Source organism: Equus przewalskii, chromosome 9 (assembly GCF_037783145.1).
Source record: "Equus przewalskii isolate Varuska chromosome 9, EquPr2, whole genome shotgun sequence".
NCBI lineage: Eukaryota > Metazoa > Chordata > Mammalia > Perissodactyla > Equidae > Equus > Equus przewalskii.
Genome location: NC_091839.1, coordinates 20,267,697 through 20,288,496, shown reverse-complemented (window position 1 = coordinate 20,288,496; position 20,800 = coordinate 20,267,697). Strand labels below are relative to the sequence as shown.

The 20,800-nt window shown below is 47.7% G+C and overlaps 1 protein-coding gene across 4 annotated transcripts; it reads right to left on the bottom strand.

Moving 5' to 3' along the window:
• Window positions 1-3,570: 3,570 nt before the first annotated feature.
• LOC103567263 (myeloid cell surface antigen CD33-like) lies at window positions 3,571-12,600 on the bottom strand. 4 transcript variants are annotated; one of them, XM_008543902.2, is made up of 7 exons: window positions 12,434-12,600; window positions 11,986-12,366; window positions 11,500-11,778; window positions 11,225-11,272; window positions 9,840-9,936; window positions 9,472-9,553; window positions 3,571-4,056 (listed from the first exon to the last, which is right to left on the bottom strand). In XM_008543902.2, the coding sequence occupies exons 1-7, from the start codon at window positions 12,465-12,467 to the stop codon at window positions 3,916-3,918; spliced, it is 1,062 nt and encodes a 353-aa protein (XP_008542124.1). In that variant the 5' UTR covers window positions 12,468-12,600; the 3' UTR covers window positions 3,571-3,915. The 4 variants fall into 4 exon arrangements, with proteins under 4 accessions (XP_008542124.1, XP_008542125.1, XP_070489415.1 ...); XM_070633314.1 differs by lacking the exon at window positions 3,571-4,056 and adding an exon at window positions 4,065-8,567; XM_008543903.2 differs by lacking the exon at window positions 11,225-11,272.
• Window positions 12,601-20,800: the final 8,200 nt, after the last annotated feature.

Sequence of the window (20,800 nt, the reverse complement as noted above, 5' to 3'; positions counted from 1 at the left end):
CTGCATGGGTGGCTGGTGAATGTTTAGCCGCCCACGAGGCTCCATCCACCAGGTGGCACTGTGACCCCTGGGGAGACCCAGGCTGCGGGGATCTGGTGCTGTCCGTGGTGCTGAAACAGGGACTTGATTGAGCTTAGGTAGTTCCCAGCTCTGCGGATGGGCCTGAGAAGCGGCTTATGGTCCCAGTTTGGGGCCAGGAGGGCAAAGAAGTCGGGGATGGATGGAACCAGGGGAGGAGCAGACAATCAGGAGTGGGTGGTGCTGGTCTCCTCTCTCTGCTCCTTCTCCCACCTCCCCTGTCCCCTCTCACGCATTGTGCCTCCTGTGGACAATGTCTATCTGATTCCTGGCTCAGCCTCTTGGCAAGGGGATGTTCTTGCTCAGGTGCTCTGTTTACCAACATCTGTACTGCTACTTTAAATAGCTTGCTTCATGCCAGCTTCACCAAAACAAAATAAACAAGAACTATGAGAGTGAGGAGGCTAGTCTTCACATCGGACCAAGGAGAATACTGAGTGTCAGAGTCAGGAGTATCAGACACTGTGCTTCGATCCCTTTCTTCCATTCTGTCCACCTGCCCCAGCGCCTCTGGGAAGGAGAGGATAGTGTCGGGTATGAGGGGAAGGTAACTGCCTCCTGGACACTTATTTCTGGCTCCAATGGATCCCCCTCGCTGGTGGTGTAGGACTCAACTGATATAGTCAGAGGGGTTATCCTTTCATCCAGGAGAGGGATGAGCCTGCCTGGCTGCCTCCTTTTCTCAGCCAGTATTTGGGAAACGGTGAGTCTGAGTGTCCTGACTCTATTGGGTGGGGGACCGAGATGCCCTGCTTGTATTGTTCCTCCAGTCCTGGGGTCCTAAATCAGCTCACCACCTTCTTACCACCTTCCAGAATTCTCCTTTGGTTATGTCTTGCACCATTTACAGGATTTACAGTTGTGAATAGAGGGGAAAAGCAGGGGACAATGGGTCGATGCCGTGCGGTCTGGATTGTAGGTCTGTGAATTTTTAACATTTTCAATACATGGGTTGAAACATATGACTCACCCTGATATTGTCATAAACAGAAGTCTGACCCACCTCTCCTTTCTGGATGTAGGGCAGGAGGAAGTTAAGCATCAGGCATGTGTTACACCACATCAGAATCTCCGTATTGTTTATATGTGTCTTTTTATGAACTTATGTCATAAGGTTTCCTCTCTGTGACAGGTTGAATGCTGTTAGTGAATTTTGGGCTCTTTTCGTTTCAACTGATTTTTATTAAAATTAAATATTAGGTTTTTCTGGGAGGAAGAATATGAGCTCCTGCTTCCCTTTACCTTTACAACCAAGACATATGTTTCTCAACTCATTTTGAAGGATAAGAAGGTGTTAGCCAGATGATAACATGGTGATGGGCCTTCCTGGAGGAACGACGTGGATGCACAAAGATAGTGAGGAATTCATCAAAATACATATACTTAGTGAAAGACTTGAGGGATTTATGGGTTACCTATGGCAACAGAGAAGTAGGCAGGGTGAGATAAAGAACAACCTAGAATAGATATCAGAAAACTATAGTCCACGGGTTGCCCACCTTTGTATATAAAATTTTTTATTTTATTTTATTTTTAAATTTTTATTGAGTTTATGATAGTTTACAACCTTGCGAAATTTCAGTTGTACATTATTGTTTGTCAGTCCTGTTGTAGGTGCACCACTTCACCCTTCGTGCCCACACCCCACCCCACCTTTCCCCTGGTAGCCGCTAAATCTGTTCTCTTTGTCCACATGCTCAACTTCCACATGTGAGTGGAGTCATACAGAGATTGTCCTTTTCTATCTGGCTCATTTCGCTTAGCATAATACCCTCAAGGTCCATCCGTGTTGTTATAAATGGGACGATTTTATTCTTTTTTATGGCTGAGTAGTATTCTATTATATATATATATAATATATATACACACACCATATCTTCTTTATCCAATCATCAATTGATGGGCACTTAGGTTGCTTCCACATCTTGCCTATTGTAAATAATGCTGCAACGAACATAGGGGTGCATGGGACTTTTGGAATTGCTGACTTCAAGCTCTTTGGGTAGATACCCAGTAGTGGGATAGCTGGATCGTATGGTAGTTCTATTTTTAATTTTTTGAGGAATCTCCATGCTGTTTTCCATAGTGGCTGCACCAGTTTGCATTCCCACCAGCAGTGTATGAGGGTTCCTTTTTCTTCACAACCTCTCCAACATTTGTTACTATTTGCTTTGGTTATTTTTGCCATTCTAATGGGTGTAAGGTGATATCTTAGTGTAGTTTTGATTTGCATTTCCCTGATGATCAGTGATGATGAACATCTTTTCATGTGCCTATTGGCCATCCATATATCTTCTTTAGAGGAATGTTTGTTCATGTCTCCTGCCCATTTTTTGATTGGGTTGTTTGATTTTTTGCTGTTGAGTTGTGTGAGTTCTTTATATATGGAGATTAACCCTTTGTTGTATATATGACTTGCAAATATTTTTCCCAATCGGTGGGTTGTTTTTTATTTCAACCCTGCTTTCCCTTGCCTTGAAGAAGCTCTTTAGCCAATGAAGTCTTATTTGTTTATTCTTTCTATTTTGTCCCTTGTCTGAGAAGACATGGTATCTGAAAAAATCCTTTTAATACTGATGTCAAAGTGTACTGCCTATATTTTCTTCTAGAAGCTTTATGGTTTCAGGTCTTACCTTTAGGTCTTTGATCCATTTTGAGTTTATTTTTGTGAATGGTGAAAAAGAATGGTCAATTTTCATTCTTTTACATGTGGCTTTCCAGTTTTCCCAGCACCATTTGTTGAAAAGACTTTCTTTTCTCGATTGTATGCCCTCAGCTCCTTTGTTGAAGATTAGCTGTCCATGGATGTGTGGTTTTATTTCTGGTCTTTAAATTCTGTTCCATTGATCTATGCACCTGTTTTTGTACCCATACCATGCTGTTTTGATGACTGTAGCTTTGTAGTATGTTTTGAAGTCAGGGATTGTGATGCCTCCAGCTTTGTTCTTTGTATGTAAAATTTTGTTGGAACAAAGTCACGTTAATTTATTTGCAGTCTTCTGTGACTGCTCTTGTGCTAAAGCATGGAGTTGAATAGCTGTGATAGAGACCACACAGCTTGTAAAACCCAAAATATTTGCTACCAGATTCTTTTTAAAAAAGTTTCCTGACCCTGACTTAGAATGTCAAACTGAGAAGCTTGTAAATTATTCTTTTGAGCTGAGGAGATAGGTAAGTATTTTAATTACAGTCATCCGTGAGTTTTAGGAAATTTTCTAAACACTGATATCTGATTTTTCTCATTGTAGGACTAGTAGGAGGCAGGGAGGCTAGAAAGGGAAGATTCAGGAGTGGAGAGAGGTGATGCTGGAGGTCAAGTCAGGGAGGGGATCCACGGGAGGGCTTTGAGTAGAGAGTGAACTGACATGTGGCTGATGTGGTGTTTGGGACAGAGCACACCCGACCTCTGGTTGAAATGTCACTATGGACTTTCTGTTCAAGGGAGAAGGGACCAGTATGCACCCAACTCTCACAATGTGCCAGGACTTCTGCTGGGTGTTTCCCATATGTACTTTTATTTAATCCTCACAGCAACCCTGAGAGGTAGGACTTACATCCATTTCACAAAGCAGCAAAGCTAGACGTGGAAAGGTAGGGTGGCTTCCCTGATGTTTTCCTCTTAATAAATAAGAGAGCATGGATTAGATCCCAGGTCTCTCTGATTGCAAAGCCTGAAGTAGTTCCAGGATAGCAGGAGACTAACATACAATAGTTTATAAACCTATTGCCTATGGGGATGTTAAGTTTCCAAGAACCTGAATTTGGACCCCACTTCCTGTAGGGGATATGGATGCTCTGGCTGAGCCTGATGCTCCCATTGGTTCCTCACTGGGTCCTTTAGGTGCCCTCCTGAAGATTCACCCTGTGAAAGCTGGAGGAGGCATAATGCGGCTCCTCCTCCATCTCCAAGGCGGAGGAGGTCCCTGCGGAGCACTTGGGGTCAGCAGGGCTGTCTGACTTGGGCTCCTGCTGGTGACCCTGTGTGGAGAGGAAAAAAGGTGGTCAGAGCACAGGAATGGGGGCGGGGCAGGGAGAAGAGAGAGAGGGTCAGTGACGTGAATTTGATTCTGACACAACGTTTATTCATTTTTCCTTCCTTTTATCAAACATTTCTTAAATCCCATTAATATAATTATCCAACAAGTATAGCACTTATTGGTTGCTTTCCTATTCTTCTGAACACTCACACAGATTCACGTGGAAAATATTATTATTATACAGAGCAAGAAGCTAAGTCTCAGAGAGGCTAGGTACTTCCCAAGGTCACACAGATACTGATCATGGTCTCGCTGAGTTCTCCTATGCACCGGGCGCTGGATACACAAGAAGGTGTTTATGAAAATCTACTCCTCCTATGTGTCTCTCCTTCCCTCTCTACTATCACACTCACAACTCTTCTGACTCCAGAGGTGTGGGGTTTTATTCCCCACAACAAGGAATGCTCTGTGACACCAGTTGGGTGTCCTACAGTTGAAAATCTGAGGCTATAAAAAGATAGCATCATATCCCACTGGCTAAGGGCTCAGTCCTACAGGACTGCCTCCCCCAGCACTTCAGAGACCAGCCACCAGTCCATGTTGCCATCTGGGCTCCTGACCAACTGGCTATAAATTGAAGGTTCCACAGCCCCCTCCTTGGGTTCAATTAATTTGCTAGAGTGGCTCAGAGAGTTAGGGAAAACAGTTTACCTACTGTGTACCAGCTTATTATAAAAGGATATGATAAAGAGCAGAGATGAACAGCCAGAGGAAGAGATGCATAGGGCAAGGTACAAGGTACATGGAGCTTCCATGTCTTTTCTGGGAGCACCACCCTCCCAGCACCTCCATGTGTTCACGAACTTGGAAGCTCCTTGAACTCCACACTTTTGGGATTTTCATGGAGGCTTCTCCACAAAGGCAAGATCAATCATTAACTACTTTTCCAGTACCTCTCCAGTGACTGGAAGTGGAGTCTGGGATGAAAATCTCTATCCAGGATCTCGCCAAGAGTCACCTCATTGTAACAAAAGACAGTGCTGTCGCTCAGGAAATTCCAGGGGATGTAGGAGGACGACCATGTTCTGCTGCAGACTCATTGCTCAGCTCTAGATTGACTGCGACATTTCTCAAGTGTCTTTCCATTTCCTCTCCTCCAATTCTCTCATACACTCAGTCCAATCAGGACATCTGCCTCCTCCAGGCCACCAGATCTGCTTTTGTTAGGATCAGCTGTGATACCACTTAGAGAAATTTAAATGGTTATTTCTCAGACCCTAGAATACTGGACTTCTTAACATTTGGAACAAATGAGCACTCTCTCCTCCTTGAAGCTCCATCTCCTCTTGGACACCAGGGCCCAACCCTACACCCTCTTGGTCATTTATTCTTTCTCAGTGGTCTTCTTGCTGTTTTCACCTTATGTCCTTGACTCTAAATGCTGGTGGTTCCCAGGACTCTGTCTGTGGACCCCTTCTCTTCTTTGTGGTTCCATCCACTATCAGATCTTGATGCAGAGGACTCCAAAACCTCTGTGTCTCTCACCTGGACCCCTCTACTGGGCTCCAAACTTTTGCCAACAACTTTCCATCTTCACTCGGAAGTCTCAGAGGTACCTCAAACTTATAGTAACAAGATAAAAATTTTATCATCTCCCGAAAATATGCTCCTCCTGCAGAATTAGAAATTTCAGGAATTGACAGCTCAATTCTTTAAGTTTCTCAAGGTAACTGTGCTGGAGTCATCTTTGGTATCTATGGACATTAATCGACATCTATGGCTATCTATGTACGTCTATGGATGTCAATGGATCTTTGACATCTATGAACATCTATGACATGTATGGAGTCATCTCTGACATCTATGGAGATCTTTAATGTCTATGGGCAAGTATGACTTCTATAAAGTCATCTTTGACATCTAGGAACATCTATGAATATTGCAGATATCTGTGGATTCACGTTTGACATCATGGCCATCTAGAGCATCTATGGGCATCTCTGACCTCTATGAAGATCTATGGACTGATCTTTGACATCGATGGGGTATAGGCAGTGAGCTCTCTTTGATCACATGTACTCTACCATCCCATTAAGAAATCCTGTTGGCACCTCCTTCAAAATGTGTCCAGAATCTGAGTCCTTCACACCAGATTCATCATTGTTACCCTGGACTAAGTCTGTTTTATAGACTGAATTGCATTCCCTCATCTTCACATGTTGAAGCTCTAACCCCAGTGTGACTCTATGTAGAGATAGGGCCTTTAAAAAGGTAATTAATTATAAAAGAGGACATTTGGGTAAGGCCTAAAATGACTTATATCCTTATAAGAAGAAGAAGAGATATTAGGAATGTGGGTGCACAGAGAAAAGACAGGTGAGCCCATAGCAAGAAGGTGGCCATCTGCAAGCCAAGGAGAGTTTTCAGGAGAAACCAACCCTGCTGGCACCTTGATCTTGTATTCCAACCTTCAGAACTGTAAGAAAATAAATCTCTGAGGTTTAAGCAACCCAGTCTAGGATATTTTGTTATGGCGACCCCAGCAAACTAATACAGTCTGCATCATCTCTTCCATAGATTATCTGAGTGTCTTCCTTATTTATTCTCCTGTCTTTTACTCTATCTTGCTACAGAGCTTCTCAACACAGCACCCAAAGTGATCTCATTAAAATAAGTGCCGGGTCATTTCTGTGAAATAATAGAATATATATATATGCAAGCCACCAGTTCCTGTTTTAATGTTTCGTCTTTGACTCTGGTTCCTGACAGAGAGCTCCGAAATCCCTTGGAATTTCCTGGGTGACAGGAGTGCCTTTTGTTCTAATGAAGTGACTCTGAATGACCCGTGGATGGGGGTTGGTCACCAGAAAGACCAAGCCATGATTAGAAGCTTGGAAGTTACAGCCCCATCACTTATCCTCCACAAAGAGGAGAGAGGTTGGAGATGGAGTTAATATTCTCTCACGTCTACATGGTGAAGCCTCCATAAAAATCCCAATAGTGTGAGATTCAGGGAGCTTCCAGGTTGGTGAACACGTGGAAGTGCTGACAGGGTACCTCTCCCAGAGAAGGCATGAAAGCTCCTTGCCCCTTCTCATATAACATGCCTTATGCATCTCTTCATCTGGCTGTTCATCGAAATCCATTCTCATATCCTTTTACAATAGGCTGATACACAGAAAGTAAACTGTTTTCTTGAAATCTCTGAGCCACTCTAGCAAACTGATTGAACCTAAGGAGGGGTCGCAGGAACCTGCAATTTACAGCCAGTTGGTCAGAAGCACAGGTGACGACCTGGACTTGTGATTGACATCTGAAGTGGGGGTGAAGGGCAATCTTGTGGGATTGAGCTCTTACCCTGTGGAATCTGATGGTATATCCTAGTAGACAGTGTCACAATTGACTTAAATTGTATGACGATCAGCTGATGGCACTGCGATTTGCTTGGTGTGGGGAAAACCTCCACTCGCAGGGTGTCAGAAATGAAATGTTTTGTGTGAGTACGAACAGAGGCACACACAGAAATTGTCAATCTTCTCAAAATACATACGTGATGATGGTGAACTGAAGAACCCTGTGATATTTGCAACCTCCATGCCTCTCCATCCTCATTCCCTCCCCAACCCCATAGAGCTCTACTTTAGGAACGCTGTGTTACCTGCTATGTCTCCAATACACTAGGGATGCCCCAACTTCAGAGCCCTAGCACTTGCTGTTCTGTCTGTTTAGAGCCCTCAGTGATCCTCTCTCAGGGCTCACATCACACTCCTTCACCTCCCGCAGGTGTTTTCTCAAAGGCTCCAGACCCCAGACCATCCCTCCCCATTCGCTCATTTCATTTCCCTCCGGAGCACTTATTTCCTGTAAATTTTCACTACTTCCTTGTTCATTATTTACATCCCATCCACAATAAATGTAAGTCCTTGACAGCAGGTACATTTTGCATTTGTAAATTGTGAATTTTTCAAAGTACAGGTATTGCTGCATCCCACAAAACAATCGACAAGTGGGAGATCGTTGCTGAATGAGTAGATGAATGCTCAGGTGATTTTGACCATGTGCTCAAAAATCCTGTAGCTGTGTCCACATTAGTCAGAGTTAAATAAATACATAAAGTCAGAGCTCAAAGGATGAGCAGAAGTAGGACACGTTGGTATAGGCACGTGAGGAAGAGAGGACAGCCGAGCAATGATTCTGAGAGGCAAAAAGCTTGCTCTGCGTGAGGTGAGCAAGCCCGTGTGGGAGGAGTGAAGCAGTGAAGGTGACTCTAGTTTTCCTGCACCAAATGCCAGACCAAATTGTTTGGACGCTCGTCGTATGGCAGTGTGGAGAAGCGGTGCATTTCATTATGGAGGTAATGCCATTGTGCTGGGGTGGAGAGGTGGGAGGGCTGCAGCAGGATAAAGACTGAGAGGGGAGCTCTGCTCAAAGGCCGTGGCTGTGTTAAGCTGTATTCAACAGAATCACAGACACGCTTTGCAGCCTGTAGGACCAGGAAGAGGTCATGGAGAACTGGGGGGAAAGAGACCAAGTCTGTGGTTGGGGGCCAAGGACAGGAGTGCCATCGGTGAGATGGAGAGCCCAGAATACGTATGTTTTGAGGCACGTTAACCACGAGTTCCTGATTTTTGACATCTAAGGCTTTCTGACCATGGAACTGCCCCTGCTGGGGCTAGCCAATTGCTAAAAATGGTAAAGGGCCCACCCCAAGCTTGCCTCACATATTGCAAACCAAGTCCAAAGCTTTCTCCCCAACCACTTCCTGGATCAAGTCTTAAACTCCAGACTATCCTCCCACCCTAATCACTGCAGGCCAGGTACCAGACACTAGAGACAGCACCTGCACCCCAGAGTCTGCTGAAGTTATTCAAACCAGCCAGTCCTAAACCTACTTGTCTTCACCTTGCCTTTCCCATGGAAACCACAATCAAGGTTCCTGCCCACATTTTCTCCTTGCTCCCTATGCCTCCTGACTAACCCTGGTGCTTCCTTGCATGGCCCTGTGTGGTGTGGCATTTCCCCATCCTCTTGGGAACTGTGAATAATGACTGTCTCTTGATCTGTTGGCCTCACATAGGCGAATACAGTCATGCATTGCTTAACTGGGATACATTCTGAGAAATGCATCTTTAGGTGATTCCATCATTGTGTAAACATCCTAGAGTGTACTTACACAAAGCTAGGTGGTATAGCCGACTACACCTCTAGGCTGTATGGTACTAATCTTATGGGACCACCATTGTATGTGTGGTTCATTGTGGACTGAAATATTGTTATGTGGCAGATGACTGTAATAATAAAACTTACATTTTCAAACAAGCAGGAAGGTGATGGACTGTTTTCTGGACATGCCTAATGGAGCATGACTGTGGGCCACCCAGGGAGATGTGCATTCCAGGATGCCCACGTCACTCACCAGGGAAGATGTTTCAATGGCAGGGTGGATGTCATCCACTCCAACTGCTGTCCTGGCTGCTTTCTTCCTGCAGGTCTTCACTCTGGTGGGAGACACCAGGGTCTTTGACACAGGTCACTCTTTTGAGGCTGGCATGAGGGACTAAGGCAGGTTGTGGATGGGCTGAGCCCAGGAGCCTTCATAACAAGACTTTTTAGCCAGCCACCCTATGTAGCTCCTGGATTTCCAGAACCAGGGCTGGGAACACACTCATGCTTGGTTCAAAGAGTTTCAGCTGGATTCTCACCATCACTGCACCCCCGCCCTTGCTCTGGTCCCACACAACCCTCCTCTTCTCCAACTCTTGGCCCACACCCAACCCAGCTCACATGAAGAAGATGAGGCAGAGGCAGAGAGCGAGCAGAGCGGTGACACCAGCTCCTACAATGGCCCCTTGAATCACTCCTGCCCTGGTCCCCAGTTCCCCTGAGGGCAAGAGAAAATTTAGATGAACTCCAATCTTTATAAACAGACATGTGTGCCCTCCTCTCCAGCACTTAGAGAGGGGCCCACATTCCCTCCCATGCAGAGCTCAGCCCCTAGCTTCTCCCACCCATTAGGACCTCAGCCTTCTCCATAACGGCACTGTCTGTGCAACACCTCTTATCCAGCCCTGACATTCGTGTCCAGAAACTTCCATCTCTTCCGAGACCCAGATTCTTCTCCACCCAGGGTCTTTCTGCAACAGCTCCCAGACCTGGCCACAGCAGGAGAGTGAGGGTCTGGGCCTCAGGGGAATTCAAAATGGAGAAACACACACAGAGCTCTAAAGGATACAGAAGCCTTTGTCCCTCCTTCCTTCCAGGGAGAGTGTCCAAATCTCCTCTGCTCTCTTCCACTGGCCACATCCCTCAGGTCAAAGGTCATCTTTCACGACACCAGAAAGGGGTGGAAGCAGGGAGTTCTCAGAACTTCGGGTCAGACCCTGATACCTCTCCATACACTGCCTGGGCATGCCTCCTGGGAGCCCAACACCCAGGGTAAGAGATGTGTCCTTGGGTATCACCTGTCAACAGTTTGATGGGAACCACTGAGAAGGCCCTAATAGGATTCACTGTCCAGTGAGGGGACCAGAAGCCATTACCCATGGGAATAAAGAAGTAGGGCTAGCTGGGTTCCAGAGAGAAATCAGGGGAGGGCTGGGGTTTGACAGTCAAAAAAGGGCGCAAAGACCATTTTGGGGCAATGCAATTACTCTGTATGCTACTACAATGGTGGATGCGTGTCATTACATATTTGTCCAAATCCATAGAATGTACACCACCAAGATGGACTTTGAGTGATAATGACGTGTCCATGTAGATTCATTGGTTGTAACAAACGCACCCTTTAGTGGGGGATGTTGATAGTGGGGGGGCCGTGCATGTGTGGGAAATTTCAGCGGGTACAAGGGAAACTCTCTAACTTCCTCTCTATTTTGCTGTGAACCTAAAACAGCTCTAAAAAAATAAAGTCAGTAATAAATTCTCCCAAGGCTTTCAGTGACTGGAGGAAGATAAAGAGCACATTTCTGATGGGGAAGGAGGAAGTTGCAAGTCTTCTTGGCAAGACTGGAGTTGGAGGATATTGAGGAAGGAACCCCGATGGGCATTTCTCAAGTCCAACCACAGTTCCCAACCCCAGCCCTGATCTGAGCTCTGACAGCCCAGCTCTGACCCAACGTGGCAGAGACCCCACCCCAGTCAAGGTCCCATGGGAGGGGGCTCCTTCCTACCTGGGCCATCCCTCAGGCAGGCACACATCTCTGGGTTCTCTGGAGGACCTAAGATGAGAAGAGGGTGTTTCCCCCTCCCGTGGGAGGGTGGGATGAGAGAAGTGTAGGCGTCCTCTCAACCCCCAGGAGCCACAGAAATGCAGGAGGGACAGGATTTGCATCCTTTCAGGTCCCCTAATTAGCCAGGCCCCAAAGATAAAAGAACAAGTTTTGCCAGTCTGGCCTTCCTGCCCCCCCACACTCTCAGGGACCAGGAGACCTGGCCCAGCACTCACAGGTGACGTTGAGCTGGATGGTCCTCTCCACAGTCACACCAGCTGCAGGGAACTGCACCTGACAGGTGAGGTTGGTGCCAAGGTCGTGGGGCCTTGGGGTGAGGGTGAGCACTGAGGAGAGGTGGGTCCTGGGTCCCAGGGAGGTGAGGGCAGCTGATGTCCAGGATAAGATGGGGGGTGTACCCCGCTCACAGGCCCAGGGCACAGAACAGGTCAGGCTGCTGGGGCGACCAGACTCCAGAGTCCCCGGGATGAGGATGTGGGGCGTGTAGGTCAGGGCTGGTAAGAAGAGGGGAGGCACAGGGATAAGCAGTGAGAGTTTGAGGTGCAGCTCTGAGAGAAGCTTCAGGCTGTGGCCCAGCTCCTCTCTTTGAGCCCTGAACATGCTGCATCCCCATCTCCTCCCCGAAGACGGCTTGCATCCCATCCCTCCGCTGGGACCCCTGTGTCTGTCCCCTGTGGTGATTCCTGGGACCTGCTTCTTACCTGTCACAGACACAGAGAGATGGATAGATTTGTAATTCCGTTTTTCCTTTCCTCTCTCCACCCTGAAAAAATATCTACCATTGTCCCTCCTCTTGGCGTCTCTGATGTCCAGAGAACAGTTGTAGGTCCGGGGGTCCCCGAGGATGTGGAATCGGCCCTGGGTGTCCTCTTGCACTTTACGAGCTGGGTTGTTGGTAGCCACAGGAGCATCCTGCTGTACATTTGCCCCTTCCTGGAACCAGTAGCCATGAGCTGGGGCAGAGTTATTCCACTTGTCCTGGGGGTAGGAGAAGGAGCAGGGCACGGAGACACACAGGCCCTCCTGCACTGTCACGGATTCCTGCACTTCCAACTGGTAGTTTTCATGCTGAGCCAGGGTCCCTGAGGGGAAGCAAGGGTCAGCGTCAGCCCCCTCCCCACCTGCCCCCTCTCCCTTCAGTCCACTCACCAGCCCAAAGCAGAGGCAGCAGCAGTGGCAGCATCTCTGAGATGCAAGGTCTGGACGTCAGTCCTGGGTCTGAAAGGAGAAGAAGGCAATTGGAGGCAGCACTGCTGGGAGACGTACAGGAAGCTCAGGAGGAGCCAGTGACCTTGGCCATTCCCAGAAGAGGAAGTGCAGGCTGGAGCTTGTCCCCTATTTTGCAGAGCAGGCAGACACCTCATGACCCAGACAACCCAAGACCCACCCAGAGAGGAGCAGACAAGGAGCAGACCCTATACCCTGTCCCAATGTGGGGGTTCCTCCTGCCCCAGAGCCTGACCAGGATCTCTGAGGACATCTGAGGATGAGACACGGTGACTCTAGGGGCCTCCCATCTGGGGTGCTTTTCTGAGCACTCTGGTCTACACCAAGAAGCTGGCCACCTCTTGCCTGATCTTGGAGGGTCTGGCCTCATCTAGAGCTCAGGTGGTTGGTCCTGCCTGGTGTAGGGTTCTTTAGGGTCTCTGTGAGTGTCTGGGACAGAGGAAAGAAAGAGTTTCCAGGTGACATGAAGGCAGCAGCCAATCATTCAATCATTCATTCATTCATTCCCCAAACACTTAGTGAGCATCTCGGTGTTAGGATGGTTGGAGATAAGAAGGAATATGACCCACCTGGTCCATGCCCCGGAGATGCTCCCCACCTGGTGGTGTCACTCCCTCCCTAGACACTCTGTCTTCTTGGGCTTTACAGCTACAGCCCCTGGTGAGTTTCCTGTGTGTGCCAGTAGGATATTGAGTATTTTCTAAAATGTGAGTATGGGATTTTATTTTTTCACTTCTAGTATGCTGATTCATGAAGTTACAGTGGCATCTACAAAATAAAAAACATGTAGCATCTTCATGTAAAACAAAAACGAGAGCACATGTTCTAGGAGCCAGTGCCGAGGAAACTCCTTTTCCCTGAAAGTGGCCGTTCAGTGATTTGTGGACTGGAGAGAATTTTTTTTAGAGCTTCATCATACAGATGAGCACTTCCTGTCATATAAACATCTTCTCACGATTACATGTGGCTCACAAGACAAAATGTTTCCAAGACCTTGAGTGGAAGATAGATACAGCTACAATTAAAATTTTAGGTTCAGCTCCTGTGGTTTGCATCTCACTCTGTATCATGTGCGTCTGGGAAATCCTCGACACCTGTGACATAAATACATTTGCCACCATCTGTTTGTAAAAACCTTTCAAATACAGTAGTAAGTAGATAACTGTTCCTTCAAACTTACTGACAGAGAGAGATTTTGCACTTTGATTTGATATGTAAGGAATTGAGTCTCCAGTAAGTCAAATAATACTAGTTCTAGGTTATCAAAAAAGCAGTAATGTGGCACATAATGGAAACCCCAATACAACTGGTTTCACAGTCAAGAAAGTTATACCACATTCATGGACTGGAAGGGTCAGTGAGTTCTCACTGTTTTTCTTTAAGGAACCTTATAATTTACATAAAATAAAATGTACCCACTTGAAATTTACATTTATGGATTTTGACACACATATACAGCCAGATTATGACCCCACAATCAGGAGATAGACGTTTCCATTACCCCAAAAAAGATAACCCACACCTATGTGCAGCTCATTGCCCCCACGTCCACCCCTGGTAACCACTGATAAACTCTCTATCTTGGTGAATTAACTTTATCTATTTGAGAATTTCCTAGAAATGTACTCATTTGTGTTTAGATTCTCTCACTCAAGATACTATTTTTGAAATAGATCAAGTTGCACGGTTCTTTAGTTCATAGCGTCTGATTACTAAGTAGTATTCCATTACGTGGATATCCTGTAATCTTTTATTTATTCACTTATCGACAGACATTTGAGATTTTCACCAGCCTGTCCCTCGTGCCCCACATTCCACCCCAGGAAAGCAAGCACTACCTGGCCAATTACACCTTCTAGATGTCCCATTGGCTCAGTCCCACCAGGTATGGGGCTCAGAAGGAGGCTGCAGGGGAACCTTGAGGTGAGAAAGATGGGGAAGAGTGCCCCCAACACCGGGTGAAAGAAGTGATGATTAGTCAATGAATGAACACAACTGCATCTCAAGCATCTACTCCTTTCAGGGGAGTGGAGTCAAAGGGGACAATTGGATAGACTTTCTCTCGGTCCTTGAGAACGTCTCCAACACTTGAGGAGGCAGAGCAACCCCAGGCCCTTCCAGCTCCTGTTGGGACAGTGTGTGATGGTGGAAGTGCAGGCAGGGGCTTGTAGGAAGCTTATTGCTCTGTGCAGCCAGAAGGCGAGCTCCCAGGTGTAAATGGCCACAGTGAACGGGATCAGGCTTCCAAGGGGGCATGAGGTGTCCCCACACATGGTCCTGGGGCTTCCTGACCTGATCACAGCCCCCTGCTCCAGGCACCCCTGGTGTAGACTGCACAGGCCAGGCCTGACAACAAGGCATTTGGAGCAAGATGACAGCACAGCATGAGTTTAGGGAAACCCTGGCTTTGGAGGTAGGGGGTCTGGTCTTTTTCCCCTCCAAGCCTCAGTTTTCTCATTGGTCACATGGAGGGATCCCAATCCTTGGTCCTTGTCTGTGGGAGAATCCAATACGAGGACAGAAGTGGGCATTTTCTGCAGATGCAGCTGTGGCCATCCTGCAGATCAAGGGTCTGGCCCTGCCCATTCCTCAGTGGTTGTTCTGAGTCCCACCCTCACTAAGAAGCAACTGGTGGTCAAGATTTCCCTGTGGCTTCCTCATCTGAGGCCTCCAGTGAAGGTGTCAGGGGTATGGGTTCTGCCGCTGAATGGACCTGGGCTTGAGACTGGCTCCCTAACACTTGCTGTGCTGCCTTGGGAAGGGGCTTAACCACTCTGTGCACAGCCAGGTGACTATGCTCACATGGCATTATGGGCTGAATTGTGCTCCCCCTCAAAATTCATATGTTGAAGCCCTAACCCCCAATACCCCTGAATGGGACTGTCTGTCTGATAGGGCCTTTAAATGCGTAATTAAGCTAAATGAGGTCATTATGGTGGGCCCTAATCCAATGGAACTGGTGCCCTTATAAGAAGAGGAGATTAGGACATGCACAGAGGGAAGACCAAGTGAAGACACAGGGAGGGGAATGTGGCTGTGTGCAAGACAAGGAGAGAGGTCTCAGAAGGAGCTGGTCCTGCCGAGACTTTGGCCTCAGACTTCTAGCCTCTAGAGCTGTGAGAAAGTGCATTTCTCTTATTGAAGCCACCCCATCAGTGGTATTTTGTTATTGCAGCATGATCAGACTAATACGTGGGGTCACCAAGAAGGTTCAACGTGTTCATACTAGTAAAGTGCTCCGAGCAGCCTGGTCTGACTCACCATGGACACAGACCACACAGTGGCCAGTGGCCAGTCTGCAGGATGGGGCCACTGTGAGGATGGGAGGGGAAAAGGGAAGAGAAAGTTTTGGTAACTGGCAGAAGCTCTGCTGCTCCTCTGTGCACCAGCTCTGGACTCTGCAGGGCTCTTAATTCACCCCCACCACACTTCCTCTCCTCTCCCCAGGACAGGACAGGCTCCACAGGCCTCTGCTGGTGCTGGTCCCTTTGCTGGCTGAGCCTGTTGCTGTTCCTGCTCCCTGGGCACCTGTCTCCCATCTGTTGAGCAGAGTGTCCTGGGGGGCTGGGCTAGATGAGGCCCATCCTGGAGGAGCAACAGCTGGGGCCGGTAGGGAGCACAGAGACACATTCACAGCCTATGTGGTCAGGGATGACCCAGCATGGAGGACAGACAGGGCCATGGGAGACAGAGGAGGGAGTGAAGAATTTCTTTGGGGGGGGGGTGGGAGAGGTGTTCTGGGAGTGGAAGAGGAGCACGGTTGTCTGGGAGGTAAGTTCATACCTCCAGAGAGCAGGACCAGAGCCAAAGGCATGGTGTGAGTAGACGGGGAGTCCCCTGAAGCTCTGGCAGCAGCCCCTGGCCAGTTCCTTTGCCTCAGTCAGTTCTTTGACCTCTCAGATTCAGGGTCCAAGGAAATTCGAGTCTGGACTCCTTCAACACATCTCCTCCTCCTCCTCCTCTTTTGGGGAAGTGGATGGTAACTGGGCCAGCCGATAAGCTCTGCAGCTAACACTGCTCCTTGCAGTCACTTGCAGGGGACCCTGGTTCCCTCCTGCCCATGTTCCTTCATCCACATACAAGTTTCCAGGAGGGCATCTCAGGAGCTCCCTCAGGGAGCCTGGGGTCTGGGCAGGGGCTGGAGTATCTAAATGGATGTTTCATCGGGGCTGGAACGAGCCCAGGAGCAGGGGAAGGACATTTCAGACACCTCTTAGGGGCTCCCTGTGTTTCCCATAACTTCCACTCACACCCCCATGGGATCCTCAGAGCAGGATCAAGGGGGAGCTTCAGGGACAGAAGCCACTTAGCACCTGGGCCTTCCACACTGGCTGTGACCCCAGAGCCCACTCCTCTTTGCCGCCTACTTATTCACTCCCCACTCCTCACAGGTGAGTTCATTTCCTTTCTCACCTGTCCTGGCTTCATGGCTCAGTCTTTCCAAAGACTGGAGAAAGATAACCACACCTCCATGACCTTTCCCTAGTGGTCAGCCTAAGTGTGGATGCAACTGCTGCTCCGAACACAGGCCAGCAGCCAGGGTTGTGAGGTCATGGGGTCCACTGGACCATGGGCAGCAAGGACAGGTGAATGGGGATGTCAGTGGACAGGCGAGGTGGGTTTGAGAATGAAAAGATTGTGCAAATGGTAGGAAGTATCCCAGAGACACAGGGCATCCCTGACCTTTCTCTCCTGCTGGGACATTGGCTCTAGGTGGCTTGAGAACCAGGGCCCCAGTCTTCCCAGGGAGCCAAAGGTTGACGCCTCACTTTGTGTGGCTGTGATGTGAGTGTGGCTGTGGCTTTTGTGTATCTGTGGTATGTGGGTCTGTGTAGATGCATGTGTTTGTGTCTGTAGTCTCTTATGTGTATGTCTGTGGTGTGTGAATGTGTTTCTTTGGTCTGTGTATATATGTGTGTGCCTGTGTTTGAGGTTCCTGTGTGTGCGTCTGAAGTGGGTGCATCTGTGTATATATTTGAAGTCTATATGTGTCTGTGTGTGTATCTATATGTGTGCCTGTGGTCTCTGTGTGTGCTTGTCTGACCTGTGTGTGTGCGTCTCTTAGGTGCTTACTGCATGTGTGCATACGTGTACATACTCAAATATCAGTTTCTTGACGGCAATGTTCATGGTCAAAAGATCAAAGAGTATAGTTTATCTCGTATTCTCTGTCTTTCTTGTTTTGATTTTCTCCAAAACTCCTATGACCAGCCAATGTAATACTAAATCTACTTAATTATTCTTTGCTGTCTCTACCACCATTAAAATGTAAGCTTCACAAAGGATCTTATATCTCTTCCACTTCCTGCTGAATCCACTCTGCCTGGAAGGATGTTTGGCATACATCACATAACCAATAAACATTTCCTTTAAGAATTGTAAGGAAATTTAGAATAATCAAGATGAGATTATTGGCTGTTTCCAATGGAAAACAGTGCCGTCTTTAGAGCACACCCTTCCGGAGTTATCTGATTCTAGTATTTTATTGCCTTTGAACTATTTTACACTGCTATAATTTGTAGATAATTAATAGTGCAAATAGTTCATGTGCACAGACATGCACATTCTGTCCACTGGGGGGCCACTTGAATCGCTCCAACAAGCCAGTTTCTCATGCATTCACAAATTCATTTCAACATCCTTTTACTCCACATAAATTTGTGCTTCGTCCATTTATGCCTGTATCTCCAATTAATGAGTTAAATAAAATGGAGAATTGGTGTTCGATGGGTATAAATTTCAGTTATCCAATAGGAAAAAGTTCTAAAGATCTGCTGTACGATGTATCGCCTATAGTTAACAATACTGTACAATTAAATGTTGATGAAGAGGGTAGATTTCATGTTATGTGTTTCTTTACCATAATAAAAAATCTTTAACACATACTCATCATATGTATACATGAGTCATAATTTTATCTTTTTAAAATAAATTATCCTTTGATAGAACAAATGAACAAATTTGTCCCTGTGTCTTTCCCTTCCTTTCAGACTCCTATATGCAGGAACTTCTCCTGTCCCAAGGAAGAAAGGAGCTCAAGTTTTTCTCATCCTTCCTTTTCTAGAGGAACCCAACCCTGCCTGGGAAAAAGGAGTGAGGTCAGAGTCCTGTAGAATGCTGCCTCTGGGAGTGACCAGCTGATCAACGCTGTTCTCGTGTTTGGGGGACTCAGATGAGGGGTTTCTTGGGGAGGTGCAGTAGACCCTTGGGAGATCAAATGGTGTAGTAGATTCTATAGAGACCACAGGGGAGGAGGAAGCCAGCCCCCAGTGGGCACTCCTGAGCAGGGTGAGGACCCACAGAGGGGCACACATAGGGGAATGTTGGGAGGGCATGCTGTTCCTCTTTCCAGCCCTGTCACAAGCCAGACTTCCTGCCGCTTCAGGACTCTGGGGCTCAGGACAGCCTGGGATAGTAACTGAAGGAAGTGTCTGGGCAGAGCTGGGGTGGGAGCACTGGACTGGTTCAGACCACCTAGCAAGACACAGAAGGCTCCAGACAGAAATATGAGAGAATGCAGAAAGAGAAAAAACCTGTCCGACATTGAAAGGGTGAAAATCAGCTCAGATGGGGAAAGATAGAAAACATTCCTGCAGGGATGGGTGGGGATGAGGCTGGACAGGGAAGAGCTACAAAATTAAAAAGAAAGTTTGTTTCTCCCATGGTCTCGCAACAGCTGTAAAATGCCATAAGGGCCCTCTCTTTGAGTGATTAATGCTTTCTTCCCAATGGTGCCATGAGACTCACTTTGTTAATTCCATCTAATTACTGGGAACACCCCTGGCTAAACCATCCTCACCTCAGGACAGAACTCAATCCTTAGTTAACACCTGTAGGGGATGAAGAACTCAAGTCTGAGGATGGCAGCATACTCTGGAAGATCCCTGACACTTCTGACCAGCATCATTGACATATGATGTCACCAGACCCTTCCCAAGGCTCCTTCCACTCTGCACTGGGGGCTGGTAAGTGGTAGCCCCCGGGGGCGGGGGGTTCCATCCACCAAGTGACACTCAGGTCTCTGGAGAGATTCAAACGGTTGGGGCGGGGGGGTGGGGGTGGGTCCGTCCGGGTTAGGTAGGCGAAACTGGTGCTGTCCTTGGTCCTGAAACAGGGTCACGGTAAGAATCCAGGTACCTCCCAGCTCTACAGAAGAGCAGGAACTGAGGCTCAGGGTCTTATTTTGGGGCCAGGAGGGCAAAGAGGTGGGGATGGGTGGAGCCAGGGGAGGAACAGACAATCAGGAGTTGGTGGTGTTCCTCTCCTCTCTCTACTCCTTCTCCCACCTCCCCTGTGTCCTCTCAGGCATTGTCTCGCTTGCGGACAGCGTCAGTCTGCCACACCCAGCTGAGCAGGGGCTAGGTGACGTTCTTGCTAAGGGTATCTGTTTATTGGCCTTTGCACTTCCCCTTTATTTATTTATTTATTTTAAAGATTGGCACCTGGGCTAACAACTGTTGCCAATCTCCCCCCCCCTTTTTTTTTAAGGATTGGCACCTGGGCTAACAACTGTTGCCAATCTTTTTTTTTTTTTTCTGCTTTATCTCCCGAACCCCCGCCCCCGTACACAGTTGTATATCTTAGTTGCATGTCCTTCTAGTTGTGGGATGTGGGACACCGCCTCAATGTGGCCTGATGAGCAGGGCCATGTCCGCGCCCAGGATCCGAACCCTGGGCCGTGGCAGTGGAGCTTGCGAACTTAACCACTCGGCCACGGAGCCGGCCCCTGCACTTCTCCTTTAAATAGCTTGCTTTTTTGCCTCCCCGAAAACCTAAAAAAAAAAAAAAAACCCAACCAAATATCTCTGAAAGTGAGGAGGCTAGTCTTCACATTTGACAAAGGAGAAAACTGAGTGCCAGGGTCAGGAATATCAGACACTGTGCCTGGATCCCTTTCTTCCACTCTGTCCACCTGCCCCAGTGGCTCTGGGCAGGAGAGGATAGTCTCACGCTTGATGGGGAAGGTAAGTGCTTCCTGGATTCTTGTTTCTGGCCCCAATGAATCCCCCTTGCGAGTGGCGTTAGACTCACCTGATATTGTCGGAGAGGTTCACTTTCCATCCAGAAGAGGGATGAGCCTATCTGGATGCCTTCTGCTTCTCCATCAGCATTTAGGGAAAAGTGAATCTGAGTGTCCTTACTCTGTTGAATGGGGGAACACAGATGCCCTACCTCTGCAATGGTCCTCTAGTCCTTGGGTCTTAAACCATCTTCGCTTCTCCTTATCACACTCCAGAATTCTCTTTGGGTTGTCTCTTGCACCATTTACAGGGCTTATAGTTGTGAATA